The sequence below is a fragment of the Lytechinus variegatus genome, chromosome 4 (genome assembly GCF_018143015.1).
Source record: "Lytechinus variegatus isolate NC3 chromosome 4, Lvar_3.0, whole genome shotgun sequence".
Taxonomy (NCBI): Eukaryota; Metazoa; Echinodermata; class Echinoidea; order Temnopleuroida; family Toxopneustidae; genus Lytechinus; species Lytechinus variegatus.
Window position 1 is genome coordinate 2,482,456 of NC_054743.1, and position 21,656 is coordinate 2,504,111.

At 35.2% G+C, this 21,656-nt stretch overlaps 1 protein-coding gene across 2 annotated transcripts; it reads right to left on the reverse strand.

The window, feature by feature from the left end:
• Positions 1 to 8,774: 8,774 nt before the first annotated feature.
• Positions 8,775 to 20,862, reverse strand: LOC121413209. Of its 2 annotated transcripts, XR_005969708.1 has the most exons (4): positions 20,749 to 20,862; positions 18,865 to 18,929; positions 10,532 to 10,719; positions 8,775 to 9,631 (listed from the first exon to the last, which is right to left on the reverse strand). XR_005969708.1 is itself a non-coding variant. In XM_041605962.1 (3 exons), the coding sequence occupies exons 1-2, from the start codon at positions 20,477 to 20,479 to the stop codon at positions 10,682 to 10,684; spliced, it is 1,653 nt and encodes a 550-aa protein (XP_041461896.1). In that variant the 5' UTR covers positions 20,480 to 20,571; the 3' UTR covers positions 8,775 to 9,631; positions 10,532 to 10,681. The 2 variants fall into 2 exon arrangements, 1 of the variants encoding a protein (XP_041461896.1); XM_041605962.1 differs by lacking the exon at positions 20,749 to 20,862 and having other exon boundaries at positions 18,865 to 20,571.
• Between the last annotated feature and the right edge of the window lie 794 nt (positions 20,863 to 21,656).

Consider the following 21,656-nt stretch of genomic DNA (forward strand, 5'->3'; position numbering starts at 1 on the left):
AAATTCACTGTAGCTCTTTAAATAGTCCGTTGACCCCCATTTTTTTTTATATATATCGATAGAGTATGAGTTGTAGATTTGATTTCATGTCACCATTGTCCCTCAATTAGATCATGACGTCATCAAAATGGCGCCTAAACTAAAAATTTCATTTTTTCAAAAATGACGTCATCAAATTTATGCAAATTTGGTTGTAACTTCTCGAATATAGATCATTTTTCGCCCAGATTTCGATATGTTGTAGTTTAGAATGTACTCTTCCTCCCTAATGTACATGAATTTTCGTTTTGAGAAATGCATCATTGCGTAAAACAGTGATGAAAAGAGGCATGTCATTTTTCCTCATTTTGCGTGTAATCTCTATGGGACATGACTTTTTCTCAAAACTAGATTCGACATTCCGCTATTTCGTGAGCCATATCTCCATTTTTTTTTGTCAGTTTTCTTTAAGCTTTTAGTATGTTGTAGCTGAGATTCTAAGCTTTCGGAAGTGTGCCCTTCATTTTTTGATCAGATGCCGGGATCATGCCCGTATTTCACTTGCAAAATTGGACTTGTAATTCTCAAAATTGCTTACGTGTATTCTCTATGGGGAATATCGTGGCTTTGACTGCTTTCTAAAGGGCGCGGGTTCGAGTCCTGGGGTGAACAACATGATTTTTTTTTTCACTTTTTTTTTTCTTTTTGCCACTTCTTACATGATCCTTTATGATAATTAAAAGGTATAAAAGTTGAAATTTAGCAAGATAAAACAGATTATAATTGCTTTTTTCATATCACATGTGTTTTGCGTGTAATCTCTATGGGACATGACTTTTTCTCAAAACTAGATTCGACATTCCTCTATTTCGTGAGCCATATCTCCATTTTTTCTTGTCAGTTTTCCCTGAGCTTTTAGTATGTTGTAGCCGAGATTCTAAGCTTTCGAAAATAAGCCCTCCATTTTTTGATCAGATGCCGGGATCATGCCCGTATTTCGCTTGCAAAATTGGAATTGTAATTCTCAAAATTGCTTACTTGTATTCTCTATGGGGAATATCGTGGCTTTGACTGCTTTCTAAAGGGCGCGGGTTCGAGTCCTGGGGTGAACAAGATGATTTTTTTTTTTTTTTTTTTCTTTTTCCCACTTCTTACATGATCCTTTATGATAATTAAAAGGTATAAAAGTTTAAATTTAGCAAGATAAAACAGATTATAATTGCTTTTTTCATATCACATGTGTTTTGCGTGTAATCTCTACGGGACATGACTTTTTCTCAAAACTAGATTCGACATTCCTCTATTTCGTGAGCCATATCTCCATTTTTTTGTCAGTTTTCTTTAAGCTTTTAGTATGTTGTAGCTGAGATTCTAAGCTTTCGCAAATGTTTCCTTCATTTTTTGATCAGATGCCGGGATCATGCCCGTATTTCGCTTGCAAAATTGGACTTGTAATTCTCAAAATTGCTTACGTGTTATCTCTATGGGAAATATCGTGGCTCAATGGATAACGCTCTTGACTTGCGTTCTCTGGCCCGGGGGCGCAGGTACCATCCCATCCCTTTCCTGTCATCCCATCTTTTTCCTACCATCCCATCTCTCTCCTACCATCCCATCTTTTTGTCTGTTTTCTATCCATCTGTCTAATCTCTCTATTATATCTATCTGTTTGAATATATGTTTGTCTATCTATCCATTTATCTTTCAATCGAATATCTCATCTCCTATCATCTCATCTCTCCCTACCATCTCTTCTTTCTTTTACAATCCCATCTTTCTCCTACCATCCCATCTCTCTCCTAAAATCTCGTCTATCTCCTACCATCCCATCTTTCTCCTACCATCTCATCTCTCTCTTACCATCTCACCTCTTTGTCTGTTTTCTATCCGTCTGTCTTATCTCTCCTACCATCCCATCTCTCTCCTAAAATCTCGTCTATCTCCTACCATCCTATCTTTCTCCTACCATCTCATCTCTCTCTTACCATCTCATCTCTTTGTCTGTTTTCTATCCGTCTATCTGTCTTATCTCATCTCTCCTACCATCCCATCTCTCTTCTACCATCCCACCTCTCTTATCATCCCATCTCTCTCCTATCATCCCATTTCTTCTCTACCATCTCGTCTCCATCCTTCCATTTCATCTCTCTCTTACTATCCCATCTCTCCTACCATCCCATCTCTCTTCTACCATCTCATCTCTCCTACCATCCCATCTCTCTTCTACCGCCCCATCTCTCTCCTAAAATCTTGTCTATCTCCTACCATCCCATCTCTCTTCTACCATCCCATCTCTCTTCTACCGCCCCATCTCTCTCCTAAAATCTTGTCTATCTCCTACCATCCCATCTCTCTTCTACCATCCCATCTCTCTCTTACCATCCCATCTCTGTCCTACCATTCATCTCTCTCCTACCATCCCATCTCTCTCCTATCATCTCATCTCTCTTCTACCATTCATTTCTCTCCTACCATCCCATCTCTCTCCTACCATCCCATCTCTCCTACCATCCCAACTCTCTTGTACCATCTCATCTCTTCATTCCATCTCATCTCTTTCCTTCAATCCCATCTCTATCCTACCATCCCATTTCTCTCCTACCATCCCATCTCTCTTCTACCATCCCATCTCTCTCCTACCATCTCATCTCTCCTATCATCTCATCTCTCTTCTACCATTCATTTCTCTCCTACCATCCCATCTCTCTCCTACCATCCCATCTCTCTTCTACTATCCCATCTCTCCTATCATGTCATCTCTCCTACCATCTCATCTCTCTTCTACCATTCATTTCTCTCCTACCATCCCATCTCTATCCTACCATTCATCTCTCTCCTATCATCCCATCTCTCTCCTACCATCTCATCTCTCCTATCATCTCATCTCTCTTCTACCATTCATTTCTCTCCTACCATCCCATCTCTCTTCTATTATCCCATCTCTATCCTATCATTCATCTCTCTCCTACCATCCCATCTCTCTTCTATTATCCCATCTCTATCCTACCATTCATTTCTCTCCTACCATCCCAACTCTCTCCTACCATCCCATCTCTATCCTACCATTCATTTCTCTCCTACCATCCCATATCTCTCTTACCATCTCATCTCTCCTACCATCTCATCACTCCTACCATCTCATCTCTCTTCTACCATTCATTTCTCTCCTACCATCCCATCTCTCTCCTACCATCTCATCTCTCTTCTACCATTCATTTCTCTCCTACCATCCCATCTCTCTTCTACCATCCCATCTCTCTCCTACCATCTCATCACTCCTACCATCTCATCTCTCTTCTACCATTCATTTCTTTCCTACCATCCCATCTCTCTTCTACCATCCCATCTCTCTCCTACCATCTCATCTCTCCTATCATCTCATCTCTCTTCTACCATTCATCTCTCTTCTACCATCCCATCTCTCTCCTACCATCCCATCTCTCTTCTACTATCCCATCTCTCCTATCATGTCATCTCTCCTATCATGTCATCTCTCCTACCATCTCATCTCTCTTCTACCATTCATTTCTCTCCTACCATCCCATCTCTCTCCTAAAATCTCGTCTATCTCCTACCATCCTATCTTTCTCCTACCATCTCATCTCTCTCTTACCATCTCATCTCTTTGTCTGTTTTCTATCCGTCTATCTGTCTTATCTCATCTCTCCTACCATCCCATCTCTCTTCTACCATCCCACCTCTCTTATCATCCCATCTCTCTCCTATCATCCCATTTCTTCTCTACCATCTCGTCTCCATCCTTCCATTTCATCTCTCTCTTACTATCCCATCTCTCCTACCATCCCATCTCTCTTCTACCATCTCATCTCTCCTACCATCCCATCTCTCTTCTACCGCCCCATCTCTCTCCTAAAATCTTGTCTATCTCCTACCATCCCATCTCTCTTCTACCATCCCATCTCTCTTCTACCGCCCCATCTCTCTCCTAAAATCTTGTCTATCTCCTACCATCCCATCTCTCTTCTACCATCCCATCTCTCTCTTACCATCCCATCTCTGTCCTACCATTCATCTCTCTCCTACCATCCCATCTCTCTCCTATCATCTCATCTCTCTTCTACCATTCATTTCTCTCCTACCATCCCATCTCTCTCCTACCATCCCATCTCTCCTACCATCCCAACTCTCTTGTACCATCTCATCTCTTCATTCCATCTCATCTCTTTCCTTCAATCCCATCTCTATCCTACCATCCCATTTCTCTCCTACCATCCCATCTCTCTTCTACCATCCCAACTCTCTCCTACCATCTCATCTCTCCTATCATCTCATCTCTCTTCTACCATTCATTTCTCTCCTACCATCCCATCTCTCTCCTACCATCCCATCTCTCTTCTACTATCCCATCTCTCCTATCATGTCATCTCTCCTACCATCTCATCTCTCTTCTACCATTCATTTCTCTCCTACCATCCCATCTCTATCCTACCATTCATCTCTCTCCTATCATCCCATCTCTCTCCTACCATCTCATCTCTCCTATCATCTCATCTCTCTTCTACCATTCATTTCTCTCCTACCATCCCATCTCTCTTCTATTATCCCATCTCTATCCTATCATTCATCTCTCTCCTACCATCCCATCTCTCTTCTATTATCCCATCTCTATCCTACCATTCATTTCTCTCCTACCATCCCAACTCTCTCCTACCATCCCATCTCTATCCTACCATTCATTTCTCTCCTACCATCCCATATCTCTCTTACCATCTCATCTCTCCTACCATCTCATCACTCCTACCATCTCATCTCTCTTCTACCATTCATTTCTCTCCTACCATCCCATCTCTCTCCTACCATCTCATCTCTCTTCTACCATTCATTTCTCTCCTACCATCCCATCTCTCTTCTACCATCCCATCTCTCTCCTACCATCTCATCACTCCTACCATCTCATCTCTCTTCTACCATTCATTTCTTTCCTACCATCCCATCTCTCTTCTACCATCCCATCTCTCTCCTACCATCTCATCTCTCCTATCATCTCATCTCTCTTCTACCATTCATCTCTCTTCTACCATCCCATCTCTCTCCTACCATCCCATCTCTCTTCTACTATCCCATCTCTCCTATCATGTCATCTCTCCTATCATGTCATCTCTCCTACCATCTCATCTCTCTTCTACCATTCATTTCTCTCCTACCATCCCATCTCTCTTCTATTATCCCATCTCTATCCTATCATTCATCTCTCTCCTACCATCCCATCTCTCTTCTATTATCCCATCTCTATCCTACCATTCATTTCTCTCCTACCATCCCATCTCTATCCTACCATTCATCTCTCTCCTATCATCCCATCTCTCTCCTACCATCTCATCTCTCCTATCATCCCATCTCTATCCTATCATTCATCTCTCTCCTACCATCCCATCTCTCTTCTACTATCCCATCTCTCCTATCATCTCATCTCTCTCTTACTATCCCATCTCTCCTACCATCCCATCTCTCTCCTACCATCCCATCTCTCTCCTACCATCCCATCTCTCTCCTACCATCCCATCTCTCCTACCATCCCATCTCTCTCCTACCATCCCATCTCTCTCCTACCATCCCATCTCTCTCTACCATCCCATCTCTCTCTACCATCCCATCTCTCTCCTACCATCCCATCTCTCCTACCATCCCATCTCTCTCCTACCATCCCATCTCTCTCCTACCATCCCATCTCTCTCTACCATCCCATCTCTCTCCTACCATCCCATCTCTCTCTACCATCCCATCTCTCTTGTACCATCTCATCTCTTCATTCCATCTCATCTCTTTCCTTCAATCCCATCTTCCTCCCACCATCTCATCTTTCTACTACCATCCTATCTTTCTCCTATCATTTCATCTCTCTTCTACACTAACATCTCCTACCATCACTAATCACTATTATTGAACACAAGAAACGATAAAGGCAATAATCATATGCAAGTAACATTACAATACTTTAATGATACACAACATTATACCTATCTATTTTGGTTTAATAATTTCATCCATTCTACATATATAAATACTACTACATGAATATGAACATCATCATGATCAGTGTCATTACACAATTAACATTATCATCATTATCATCCATTTTATTTTCATCAACATTTTCTCATTATGATTATTATTGCATAAAGGTTTGAATAGAGAAAAATAAAAATATCAACAAAATGTTCTCCATGTACTGCAACTCTTCCATATACTCAAAAGAGTTGTTCTTAAAGATTCCTTAAGATAATTTGGACTATCACACTTTTAGCTAATTGTTTCAAGCACTAGCCAATTATTGAAATTTGCTGAAGCCCACAAAGTGTGATACATCTTTCTTTTTTGCACACAAGTTGACCATTATGCATCAAGTTTTCCACCATTACACTTAGAATATTTGGATTTGTACTTTCCAATTGAAGATGACTTTTTGCCAAAACTAGTAATCAAACAAAGGAAAAACATAAACAAATTTAGTAATGAAGCTGAAAATAAAATTTAAATGACATAATCTCATATCATTAAAACACATGTGTAACATTCTAATTTACTCAAATTACAATGTCTAGCATTACAATTATATAAAAAATACATTTTATTATGAAGTTTAGAGAATTAAATAAATTATGTTACTGTTGGGGGGGGGGGGGCTGAATCAGCCCCCCTCCCCTTCAAGATTTTTTGTGTTAAATCTGTAACGCAAAAAGCGCGCATCAAACTATTCAATGACTTTCTTTTCAATTTCTTAGACCAGGGGCTCGTTTCTCAACACCTGGAAAAGTTAGTCATATCTTTATCCACAAACCAAGAAGTTAGTTCCAATCTTACTAAACCTGTTTCACGGTTAGTTCCAATCTTACTAAACCTGTTTCACGAAAGGCTTCGTAACTAAAATACCTTGATATCAATACTATCAGTAAAAAGAGCAGACGAGACGTAGCCTTAATCACAAAATAGCATAATTAAAAAAAAAAATTATGACGAAATTGCAAATATTGTGATGAATTGGGAATTACATCTTTTAAAAATAATAGCACAGGTAAATTATGCATCATACATACTTAGTCCATGAAGACTGGGGCATTCAATTGCTGAAAAATGGAATTATGAATAATTTATTTCATGAATAAAACATCACATGTGGACGTTATGATGGGTACCCATGGGATATCCAATTTTAATACTTTACGAAAGTAAACCATAACGGTTTTATTTGTAAAACTATGATAATTATACAATATTTTACGATTCCAAACATCATCGAAATATAGTTTAACATTTTTGTTTTTATAAATCTTTGATACCGATCTTACGATTTGACAGATTCTATGCATAAATTAGAGATTAGAATTTATCCAAATGTCAATAGGGTCTCAAATCAACAAATACAAATCCAGTTATGGATGGCCTGACGTGATGGAATTTTTATCGATTAAATTATATTACTATTTCAAAATGAATGGTTTTGTTGCGTTTTGCTAACAGTTTTCATAGTTACTTTGTATTACAATGATCATTACAATGATGCATTATCCCACTTATTTTGGGATGTAATTTCAATCTCTATGATTGATTACATAAGATTATAATTTTCAAATTTCTTGGCACTTTTGCATGTCATAGTCTACCCACGCGATGCCACTTCGTCATTAAGAGAGAAGTTATGACAGGTTCGGAGGTGTCATAATTATTTAGTGAGGTTGTTGTACCCGATCTTGGTAAAGAGGGCTTCGTGAAACGGTTAGCAGTCAACTAGCTCACTATCTCTGATTTAGTCAAGAAGTTAGACTTATGACGGTGTTGAGAAACGGGCCCCAAATTTCCAAACCCTGGATACGCATTTCTGAAATTATAGAATATTTCATAAATGCATATTTGATTTTGATTTGATTTTATTGTTTACTTCTGCAATTACATCATTCGTATATAATATATTTTCCATAACATAACAAACATAGTATATTGAGAAATTTTTTTGGCATGAATCATAACTAAATGTACTAAAATTATCATTACAAACAAAACTGATCTCATACCAAATTAGTTAACATTTACAATTTGCAGGAGAAGGATTGTCATCATAAAATTTCTCAAAAACATGAATTTGTGTAAAAATCCAATGCAAATCTTGTGTTTAGTCGAAATTCATAAATGCATCATTATTACAATATTACAAATTGAACTCAATTAATTTGATCTTGTTTAGGTCAAAATAAAGTCACAGATAATTTCAACTAAAAAACAATAAAAAAAACAACAAGGCAAAAGCAATTTTGTGTCTCGCCCACTTATGAAACTAACCAGAAATATTGTGATTTGCGAAGGCACGCAAGAGAATTATATAGCAACTTCATTATGAAATGACTGGGATGGAAAAACACTTGTCATAAGAGCCTTGCACGTACACTTTAATGTTGACCCGAAAATGACCATTGACCTTACCATGTGACCTACGTCTGCAGCATTAAATGCAAGTCATCTACATCTACCATCCAAGTTTTGTTGAAAACTAACTTACGGTTGCGGAGTTAGGTGTCATAAGAGAGTCTTGCATGTAAACTTTTAACGTTGACCTGAAAATGACCTTTGACCTTACAATGTGACCTCAGACTGCAGCATAAAATGCAGGTTTCCCAAGTCCATCTACCATCCAAGTTTGGTTGAAAAGCGACTTACTATTTGGGAGTTATGTGTCATTACAGGTTTGTGACGGACGGACGAACGCCTGACGGACGCCAGACGACATTTGGATCCCTAAGTCTCGCCTTCACCTCTGGTGGGCGAGACAATAAAATACATAAGAATTGTGATACATTTTTTTTAATATTTTAAATATTTCATATTTCATTTAATAAAATACAAAAGAAAGTCAGAGGGTTTTGTCATCAGCCCTCAGTCATCATTTGCATACCAACCGGAAGAGGCACTCGCATATATTGGTGATACGGGGATGTGACGTATTGATGACCCCCTTTTTCAGACTCAAGTTTCAGTTCTCTAGATACTCCGAATGACAAAAGTTCAGTTCAGAAGCCGCCCAGTCGCGCTCGCAAGACCCCTGTTACGAGACATCTCAGTTCTCTAGCCCTACCAAAATTGTCCAGCGCGACCACTGCATTCGAGAGATGCACGTACGTCTTTGCAACTCCCTACATAATAACTAGTAGCCGCTCTATGCATGGCGAGCGCATGCACAGCGCTATATATTGTGCAACGTATAGTGCCGCGATCCCATTCCGTAGACCCTGTTTTTCACACCGTTCGGTATATTTACTTCCCAAGACCCGTATTTTACCCTTTTAGTCAGTTCCTTAGACCCCCATTTCAGAGTTTCGGGAGGCACACCCCATCAAAAAACAATTTGAGTGCCCCCCCCCGGGTGGACTTGTCCTTTAATGAATCGTGAACAAAGTCTTATCAAGCAAGAGCCCATGATGAAAACTTAGATATAATAAGTCTAATTCCCATAGTCCTGTTTGTGGAAGTTGATGAATCATGAGGTAGGTGTAATATGAAGCAGGATTCCATGATGAAAACTTCTTGGTGCCTGGGATAAGAGATTCACCTTCCTTTTCAGACAAAGGTTGATTGGTCATCTTTAAGTCGCTGGGGATGTTGTCCCTTTACTTTCCAATGAAAGATAAGTTCTACGCCAACACTGATAATAAAACCCCCCAAAAAGAAGAAAAAACTATCAATTATAAGCTAAAAATCATATTTAAATTTCAAAATCTCATATCATTAAAACACGTGTGTAACGTTTAAAGATAATGCCAGTTCTGGTAATGATTTCAAAATGACTTTGTACAGAATCCAATGAAATGACCACCAAAGTATTGGTTTGCATAAATAATATGTGCCAAAGGATTCTGGAAGAAATTGTGTAATTACTGAGAAATTAGCAAAGAAGCACAGAATTTGGGTCAAGCGTTGTGCCCGACTTTCAAAGCAATAACAATACACTGTCCCACGTGCGCTTATCTGTGTTGGTGATCTTCAGTGTGAACATTTTTCAGCATAAATTTCAAGATTTCACAAAGTTCAGTTTATGTAACTGTACCAGATCTAGATCCTCAATGATATAATGACAATTAGGCTTAGTTTTACAGACTTTCTCGTGAAATCAGTGTTAACTGCAACTTCCTTCATTTATCTTTAAGATCACTCAAATTTAAATATATACCATAATAATCATACAAAAAAAATTCAAAGTTGAAAAGATTAAATAAATAATCTACATGTTAGATTTTGGTATAAAAATAATGCACAAAATTTCAATCTAGAAAATTTTGTAAAGTGTATATTACTTATAAATAATGACAGAAAAAAATAACTATTAATAATGAAGCTGAAATGAAATTAAAATTACAAACTCTCAAATCATTAAAAATTCTGTTATATATTTTGTGTGAATTAAATTACAATTTTAGCACCACAATTATACAACTAAATGTACTAACCTTAAAAAGGTTAAAGCTGTGTACAAGATTTTGAACTATAACTTTTTCATAAGTCACATTGTGTTTGTCAATGAAGTCTACAAAGAAATTCAACATACCTTTTACGAACTTGGATGCGCTGATGAATTTTGAAAAGAATCCTTATGCAGCTGCAGTCCATACTGGAAACTTCTTTGGCCTGGGAAGGGAGACCTGGGAAGTGAGATTCACTTCCCTCAGCAAAAGTTGACCATCTTTGACTCTCTGGATTACAATAGAAGAGAGTCCCTCAGCCAGAAGCCCAGAACTGATATATCATAATATAGTTGGGTTCTTCACATTAACTGAATAAATGAATAAATGAATATTAATAAAAGAAATTAAAATCATGATATTCAATTTATACCCCACCAAAAAATATGGCCGCATCAAAATCACCATCAAGCATGTCCATGTTTTTATCATGGTATGGTCAATAGTGTATAACTCTGTATTTAACGAATGAATATAAAAACAAGCATCTCAAAATCCTTTTTTGCTTGATATTCCTTAATCCTTCTATTATCATTTACACTAGTCAATATTTTAAAAAACATAAATCTATATTATTTGCATTCAAAGCTGTAAAATATTCATGGTAATTTACTAAATCTTGAAAATATCATACAAATACATATTTATTTTAAATCTCATTTTGTGAATTATTTTCATAAATCTTCTTCAATATTACAAATCATGAAAAGATGAATAGAAATGTAATTTATGTTAAGCAATTTTTTCTGAATGCAAACAATGTATATTTCATGAAAATTACATTGTCCTATAATGGAGTACAGTTATAAAAGATGAATAGAAATTGTAATTTTAACAAGTTACTAATATACTTTACTGTTAAGCCATTTTCTTTCTGAATGCAAACAAAGTACTGTATATTTCATGCAAATTACATTGTTTTATAATGGAGTACAGTTGTTTCATCATTTTTGTGCATCACAGATTACAAATTATTGTTACCAATTAAACAAGAAATATTATTACCCCTTAGTAGATACCCATCAGTCAATTATCTTTCATCTTGTAATATTTTTCTTATTTCATATACTAAAACATTACTTTAATTCCTTCATGATAACTATAATATATTGGTATGATTTCCGTTTTCAATGAATCCAATCCTATACTATAAACATGATCTATCAATGTTCCGTTTTCTGTTGTAGCATTCACAACATGTTGTGTGTAACCATATAAACACATTAACTGGTGTATTTTTGAAGTTCCTTTTAATAGATCTTCATTAAAATCGCCTGTAATAATACATTTTGTGGTTTGTTTACTTAGTTTGTCTAATAAAGTACCTAAACTTTCACAAAACGATGTTATATTGTAAGATGGAGGTCGATATACCACTGAAATAACAATTGAAATTGGATCCGTAAGAACAGTTGCAATAAATTCTAAATTATCTATACATTTATCTAATCTACTTGACGTTTGCCGTTTATTGTAAATTCCAACACCACCATGTGATTGGTCTTTAAATTTGTGTAATATACCAGATTCATTGTATGAATGATGGCGTGGCTGATGATAAAATTTAAAATCCTGTATATTAACGTCATAGATGTCGTCATCATTAATCCATGTTTCAGTCAAACAAATGATGTCTGCGTTCATAAATTGACACTGTGACTGAAGATCAATGAAATGTTCTTTTAATCCTTGTGTATTGTGTAAAATCAATGTAAAGTTATAGCTATCATCATTTTCATTCTCAATGTTTTCAAGGAATACTTTCATGTTTTTCATTCTTTCTTTGATTTCAGGATTACAATGTATATTTTGTGGCTTGAAATTCTCCAATGTAAGTCCAGATAATGAAGACACACGACTAAGGCCTACATATGCTTGTCCAGAGTCAAATATTCTTTTCAATGATACAACAGCTTTGTCTAACGTCAAACCCTGTACTTTATGTATTGTACATGCGGAAGCAAGTTTAAGTGGAAACTGTTTCCTTGAATATTTTTTACCCAAAAATTCTTCACATCGTTCAATAGAATGAATACCAACATTTTCTTTGTCAAAGTTTACTTTGATGCAAATTGTGTTAGAATTTGATTTGATTATTTCAGTAACATTTCCAAAACACCCATTTGTAAGACCTTTGCTAACATCAATATTTTTAAGTAACATGACCCTTGCATTAACAGCAATCCACAAATAATTAGGTAACTGGCTTTTACAACGTGTCACAGGTTTTTCACGAATTTTACTTCCACTCTTTGCATCTTTCTCAGTGTCTTCTGCTTTTAAACAAATTACATTAGCACATTTTTTATGCAATAATTTCTTATTCCATTCATCTACTTCTTTGTTACATGAATAAATGTGCAAAGCATCCTCACATTCTTCACCTGTTTCACAAGATTTTAACATTGATAAGTCGTTATCATTAAGAACATCATCACGTTCTTTTATACGTAATCTATTCAATAAAAGCGCAAATTCTGTATCATCCTTTTGTCTCATTATCTGTTGAAGTTCTATTTTTTTGAAATTATCATTCCATAATACCCCTTGAAGACTATCTTTATATAAAGGATTTCCAAACACAGGTGGTAACTGATACATATCTCCAACAGCAATTACAGATACACCACCAAAAGGAGTTTCATCTCGAGATTGTTTGATTTGTCGTAATCGACTATGAATATAATACATTAACTTTTGATCTACCATTGATACCTCATCAATAATAAGAATTTGCAACTGTGCTAGTTTATTACGGAGAGCAGTTATTTTCTCTTCACTTAGCGGCTGATAAGGCATTTGAGCTCTAATTGGAATTGACAAGATGCTGTGAATAGTATGACCATTGATATTATAAGCTGCTACACCTGTAGGGGCTATTTTTAACACTGAAATATCGTCAGGATAATGTAACATTCTGGCCAGTATACGAGTAGATTCATAATAAAGACATTTGACTAGATGACTCTTTCCTGTTCCAGCACCACCAGTAATAAATACATGAAAAGGTTCTATCAATTTTCCATTAACTTTATTCAAACACCATTCACGTATTTTATAAAAGACAAGCATTTGTGTTTCATTCAAATTTCTTATCATACCATGTCTTTCTGTTTTAGATATTTTTGATGACCGTAATTCTAAACTGCAAGTTTCTGCTTTAGAATCATTTTTCAAATCAGGAATATCAAGATTTTCGTCACAATCTTCCATATCTATATTTTGCTTTGGATGCTCAAGACGTTCTACTTCACTTTCAGGACATAAAAGACTCCAGGCATCTTCCTGTACACCAAATTCTTCTAAATGTGCTTGAGCTTGATCTATTGATTCAGCATTTATTTCAAATTTCTTTCGATTTGTGCAGACAATCAAACTAACTTTTTGTACTGAGCCATGTATCTTCACAACACCTGTTTCATAGAAATTTTGATATGACTCAAAACCTGAAGGCTTTAGATGTTCATCACCATAGTGTGGAAAAAAGAGTTGTAAAATGCTAAGGAAATACTTTTCAGGTGAAACAACAACAGAATATCGAGGGTATCTTACAACTGCATCTTTTCCACGTGTACGTTTTTGAACATATCCCAAATTTTTATCCAATTTAAAGATATTTTCTTTACATGTATTTGTAATTTGTGACTTTGTTAAAATTCGATATTGCGAACAAAATGTTGCAAGACACATAGCACTAAATCTTCTGGTTTTAGGCCTGGCTTTATATCTGTCAAGTTTGCTTGGCATCCAGATATTATCTTCATCATCATCACATTCTGGTCTGTTATTAATGACACTTAATGGTAAACTCATTCTAACTGGATCAGGTCCAACAGGTATGAATTCTACTTTTCTAGAGCTCTCTTTTAATCGAAGACTACAAACACGATAGACACTTTCTTGAGCGGACACTTCACGATTATGCATGTAAGCTTGACCTAGTTTTTTCATACTTTGCTTTGCATCTGTATTTCCTTCTTCCATTTCCGATAAGGTATGACTCAAAAGCATTCCCATTTCACGTTCGGCCTTAGACATATAAGACACAATATAAGCTACACATGCATATGCATTAGTAACATATTGCAAATCCATATTTGCATTCCAAGCTCTAAGTAATTCTGGATTATATTGATTTAACCATACATCTTGTGGTTCTCTTCGGATGATTACACTTTCCTGTGAAGCAATCTCATTGTGTGCACTTTCAAACTGGTTTTGTGTTATACCCAATTTTTCAAAAAGATCTTGGACACTGTTATATTCAGTCCCATCAGATAATGCATCTTTTACACTATTCAACAATTCTTTTGCATTTTCTATCCTCTTTGTTTTTTTCAGATTTTTTCCCCTCGGTGTCATTGTTATTTTTTTGTTTTGTTTTTTTTTCTTTCACTTCTGCATCCTCAACAGGTTTTATGATAAAGGTCTTCTCTGAAGGTGGCCTTGGAAAATTAAACCTACATGTAGTTCCTTTCTTTTTGCATGATTTAGAATGTTTTTTACTATGCTGTTGTACGGAGCTAACTATTTCATAGAGTTCTGGATCTTCTTCCTTATCAGGTTTCCGGCAAGAAATGTATTTATCTATAAATTGTATAACATCATCGTCTTTATCAATTCCTAATTGCGGTGCTTGTTCTACCCACATCAATAAATGTACGTGACTACTTCCGCGGCTCTGAAACTCGATTCTTTCAATATAGTCTATGCAACGACCTACTGGTGCAGCTGTAGACAAAATCACTTTATTCATAAACATATGAAATCTATGATCAAACATTCGTGCAACAGTTACTGGATTTGATCTTATAAGTTTACACTTATCTGCCCAATCTAATTCACTCAATTTTCTTGAGTCTCCAGTCTGACATAATAAAGTATTTAATAATTCTGGCCATCTCATATCTGCACATGAAAATGAAGCAAACCATGTAGGTTTTCCAAGTTGCCTTACCATTGCCAATACATCTTTTTGCGTCTTTTGCCAATAAGGAGGTGTTCCAGAATTTGCTTTAAAAAATTACATCCTTTGTCCGCTTTTAAAATATTCTGAATTTTTTCTGCATCTTTCAATTCCTTGGCAGTTATCGGTGAAAGGTTATCTTTGGTATTCTTACTTTGTCTCAATGCAATAGAAACTTGCGACAAAACTTGTTGAATTTCATAAATATACTGTGCATAAAAGATAAAGTCTGTATTTTGTGCAAACCTGTTATCAACATGCATTAGTCGATTGTGTAAATATCGTCCCAATGTTATCTTTTCATTTCTTTTATCATGAAAAGTAGGCTGACCTCGAGGAAACAATACTGGAAAACATTTGGCCTCATTGGTTTCATCTTGCAATACCGATACAGGGCTTTTTCCTTCACATGGAGCACAACATATTATATCGTCAAAATACTGATCTAAAATTTCCTGTCCAATGTCAGCTGGTTGCAGACATGAATTTAAGTGAATCCCATTTAATCTTTCTTCAAAATCATCATCATCTTCATCATTTGGTTTATTATTGACTGGGACACTGTTTTCTTTCTTTTTTCCATGTGAACTTTCAATTATATTTTCATCTTTTGAGAAGTATTCATCTAATGAGTCCAAAATTCTTCTCCTAAATTTCTTTAAATTAGATATATCACACAATGATGATACTTCTTCACTTTCATTTTCTTCTTCATTCTTTTCCATTGAATTTTCCCATTCATCATTAACTACAACATCATAATAATACTTATTATTCATTTTCAAATAACTTAATGCATTCAATAATTTAGATTTATCTACAAACTTATACTCATAATAACTTTTAAAAGACAACTTCCTTTTCAACTTTACACGTATCAGCTGATCTTCTGTCTCAGGTCTAGGCAATATCTGTACAGTTTTAATGGTATTTGAAGGAACACAAACAACTGGGCCATGAACTCCATTTTGACCACCTTTTGGCAATGACATCATTTTCATGAAAGGAATATTAAGTGCAATCAAATGTTGCTCTAGAGTGTTTAAATTAGCAAGTTCTTCTGGAATTTCATGTAAATGCAAATTATTAGTATGTGCTTCTGCTGGGACCTTTCCACATTGTAACTTTCTATGACAAGTGTAACATATCCACAGGGATGATCTCACTGATTGGCCTATCTGGCATTCTAATCGACATGTTGAGTTGCAAACATGCAAATACTTTTCACTGATACATGTCTGTAATTTATATTTACTTTTATTGCATTTCATAACTTGGTTTTCAAAAAGAAGTTTAAGGCACACACAGCAAACATATTCTGGGCCATGACTGATAATCTTCCGAAATTCTTGCAAAACATTGTCAAACTGAGACATTTCCAATTCTTTCTTTACATTTCTCTTAATGTTGTGTTTTTTTACTTGTTCTCTATAACTCTTGTTTTTTTGGTACTTACTTTTTAAACTCAGCAATTTCTTTTGTTTAAAACTACCATCTTTCTGATATTTATTTCTTATTTTATTTTTGTGTGACTGCTGGAACTGTTCATCAAACTGATATTTAATTCTCCTAGTATTTTTCATCCTACTCTTCTCTGATTGCTTAAACTGTTCATCAGAGTGATATTTACTTCTCATAGTATTTTTCATCCTACTCTTCTCTGATTGCTTAAACTGTTCATCAGAGTGATATTTACTTCTCCAAGTATTTTTCATCCTACTCTTCTTTGATTGCTTAAACTGTTCATCAGAGTGATATTTACTTCTCATAGTATTTCTCATCCTACTCTTCTCTGATTGCTTAAACTGTTCATCAGAGTGATATTTACTTCTCATAGTATTTCTCATCCTACTCTTTTGTGATTGCTTGAATTGTTCATTTGTCTGATAGCAATTTTTCCTTCTTTCTTTCCTATTTTCACGAAATACTTTATTTAATCTATACTTTTCATTCAACAAATTGAGAAGTGTTATTCGATAAGTTGAATCAGTATGATATTTTTTGTTGCAATCATAAGTCATTTTTGCCCTTTTTCCACCATCCTCATATTTTTTTGTTTTCTTCAAATCCTCATAATTAACAAGCTTTTCTATATCCATATCTTTTTTTTTCGTAAAACTCCGCTCTTCTCTTTTTTGTTTCTTTTTTATATCCTTCATTACACTATAACTTCTCTTACTTCTACGTCTTTTCGTTGATAAATCAGATATTTTAACATTGTTTATTCTAGCATATTTTCTTTCTTTGTCATTTGCACAGCTACTTATATTTGTGGTTTCATTACATGAAAAACTAGAATCACATGATTGCACTGACATAACAACATCATAATGAATGCCATGAGTATTTCTTAAATAAACACCATACGTAGTTGTTTCTTTTCCCATTTGAACATTTTTACCAGAAAGTAGACTCCATTTTAATCGGTCTTCATCATATACATAAATGTCAGTTTCAATCAAATTAGCTAAAACACAATTTCCATTTCAGTTGCCCATGTACCACTTTCCTCAATAATGTTATTTGAGACATAGTGTGAAATACTAGAGTAACCCATTCTCAAGAATCCAACAAACCTATCTTCATTTTCCATGAGATGTGTAAAGATAGCTTGCCTTATCATAAGATGATATTCCTCACTTCCTGTCAATGCAAATGATATAGCACGATAAAAACAGTTTCCATCATCTTCAATATCTTTTACATCTTTTGGTTGTTCTAGAGGTACCCATTTTTCATAAGCATAATTTTCAAAACTAGCAACAAAATGTGGAATATTTATTATCTCACAACATTTTTTTTTCTGTATACCAACAAGAGGCTTGAACCACAATATACTTCGACTTTCTTCAATTATCATTAAATCATCATTCGTATCATAATCAATTTCACCAATGGTTGATAAATCAGTTTCATTAAGTTTTGCAAATTTTGAATTATGAATTTCCGTGTGAAAATTGTCATTGCATTTCAAGCCACTTTCAGGATTAGTCAATTTGCGTTTTGTACCTAAAATACTATTAGAGTTCTCTATTTTAGTCATAATTTCCAACTTTTTATAGTCATTGCTGTCAACACTATCTTTCAAGTTTGGCTCATTTTCATTTACATGCATTATTTCTTCATCGTGTAAATTATTATTAACTGCTTCATTAGAATCCTCAGTGAAATATACATTATAGTTATCAAATACTTCTTGTGGAAATATACTTCCATCTAATCTTTCGATTTCATCTAAGCAATCAGATTCCATGTAAGATTCAGATGATCCAAAATTTCTTTGACTATTTGTATTTGAAGGACCTTCATTCAATGAATCTTCTAATTGAAAGCGACCATTCAGTGTTTCATTTTTATTTGACAATGCTTTTGCACATATACTAGTTAACTCATATTGAGTTCGTGAAGAACATTTCAATGTTTTTGCCAACCTCATGCAATGATTATACACACCTTGCCAACTTGGAGTTTGAAGCACTACACTATAGCCATCTTCAACGAGTAAGCCTCTTGTGTTTCTTGAATGTGAATCAAATATAAAGAAACAATCATAACTAGATATGACAATAAAAGTATTTCCAGAAAATGTCACAAAACATGCATCAGAGTCAGAATTCAATTCTTGTTCAAGTGCCTGTTTCAATGGCATTGAAATAGATTCTTCCAATTTTGTTTCATCTCCTTCTAACAATCCAGGTATTGATTCACGTCGTTTTATCTCAAACAACTCATCATATGCCTCTAAGTGTTCAAGTAGATCAGAAATTAATAGATATTCTTGTTCACGTGCTACATAATACCTTATGTAACGATAGAGTTCATCACCATTGGCCAGAATTTTATCTAAATCTTTATTGTCCCAATCATTAGCATTTTTCATTTTGCTATACAACAAAGCAGACAATGAATTGGCAACACATTGCTTTCCTGCTGAATCACCAAATCTCGTATCACCTTGATGAAATGTTCCTTGTGCAACTGGTTTTATTTGCATGTTTACTGTTGTGCTTATATCTTTCATTGTTGCCATGTCCTTTGATGAATCACTACTGACAGAAGTAACGGATTCAACTACATGAAAATGAACATTTCTTGTGTACTGTATATAAATGCCTTTATGAGATGTAACAACATTTATTCTTCCTGGTTTCCTTGCAGAGTACAACTGCCAACATGGTACTTGATCATTGTAAGAATAGATATCGGTATCAATCAAATTTGCCAATGCACTCATTTCAGTGTCTGTAGCCCAAGTTCCATTTTCCATTATTCTATTTTTCAAAACATATTCTCTGACAGTTCTGAACTCACTTCTCAATGTACTCTTAAACTTATCATTGGTCTGTAATAAATGGTTCACAGTAATATTCCTTAGAATTACATGATGACATTCAGTTCCAGAAATAGCATATGAAATTGCACGAAAGAAACAGTTTCCATCATCAGCTATTGTTTTAATGTGTGAAGGAATTCCGATGCACTCATTGCTATTGGACCTTGCATGGAAGCTTGTGTCTGTATAGGTAATATTCAATTTTTTACAAATGGCTTGTTTGTCAGTTATCTCAAGAGGTAAAAATTTAAAAGATTTGTCTGGCCTATCACACATTCCAAGATCTGATACAAACTCTACTTCGTCTCTTGATTCATTGGAAGAAAGATGCATATCATCTTCTTTTCTTTCCTGATCAATTCCTGCTTTTATATGAGATTCCAAGGAATTTTGCGCAAAACAATCGTCAGTAGACTCATCCTCTGCACTCAAAATTGCATTGTCTGTATTTTCATTCAATCCTGCATCTGGGACAATTTCATCGTGACATGTTTCATCACGTACATGCTGTGTATCAATACACTGACATGACCTTTCACTTTCAAATGAACTGATCAGTATGATGTCACCTTCAACATTTGTGTCTGAATCAGATTCTATACAATTTCTCCCACGATTGCGTTTGATAGGTGTGTCAATGTCGATATCACTATCACTCTCATTTTCTTCAAGATCGATCTGTAATTCAACTTGGCTTACTCTATCTGGAATGTTCATGGTTTCTTTACTAGACATATGTTTACAAATTTCATCTGTTGCACATGCACCCTCATTAGAATGTATGTATAGATGGTGATCTACATTTCTGTTTGTCAACTCTTCTTCAACTTTGCATACTGTAATTGATTTACCAAAACTGTTCAACTGATGAGCCACTGGGACTTCCTTACAATTTGCATTATTCTCAATCATATCTTTGTTAGATTGTGTTGTGACCTCTTTCTTTGGAATCTTTGAAACATCAGAGCAATTATCATCTCTTTGATTCACTTTCGTGAACTGACCTTTCATGTTCCTTCTTTGACCTCTTCCTCTTCTACCACCTGCATGAACTCTGTATCGTCTCAAATCCTGCATCTTTTCCACAACAATACACGTCTTCGGGTTCAAGTGCTTAGTCAAACCTGCTTTTGACAATGAAGACAAACAACTTGTTACATGAGCATAAGATTGATTTTGCATTGTTTCAATTACCTCATTGGCTTCATTGTAAAACTTCATGGAACATGGAGATTTCACACTACAAGCATAAATATTCAATAAAGTTTCTACGTAGGATTGCACATTGACATCTATTTCTTTATTTTCCATTTTGTGGGTCACCTTACACTCTTCTTTCTGTTCTTTGATTTTTCTTTCACGACTACCATAAAATCTCTTGAATGCTTTGCCAATGTAGGTTACACCTGGTTCTAACAATACACCATTAACTGATCTTCTCTTTCTTTTGTCCTGTTCGTTTTCTTCATCTGAATGTGTTCTTCCTTCTGTTTTTCTTGCCATCAATTTTGTTCTTTTGCATTCCACTTTTACCCAATTACCGTCAAGTTCTTCATTGAGCAAGTTTTGATCTTTGAAATGAGACAGATTGTCTGTTACACCATTTTCACATCTGCTGCATTGCTCTGCAAACACTGTGCTCTTTTTTACTTTAACATACCTCTTCTTTGCTCTCCTTTTTCGTCTTGTCTCTTTGAAGATTTCCATGTTCTCATTGTCATTGTCATCATCAACATCTGCCAACATGAGAGGCTCATATCTGTTATAATGAGATGGAATACATACTCTGTCAAATATTCGATTACCAATGTTGCTATGGCCACAGCATGGGCAAATCCAAACCAATTTCTGGTCAGCAAGTTTGTCATTGTTCAAGTATCCCTCACAAGTCACATGAAAATGGTTGTTGCAA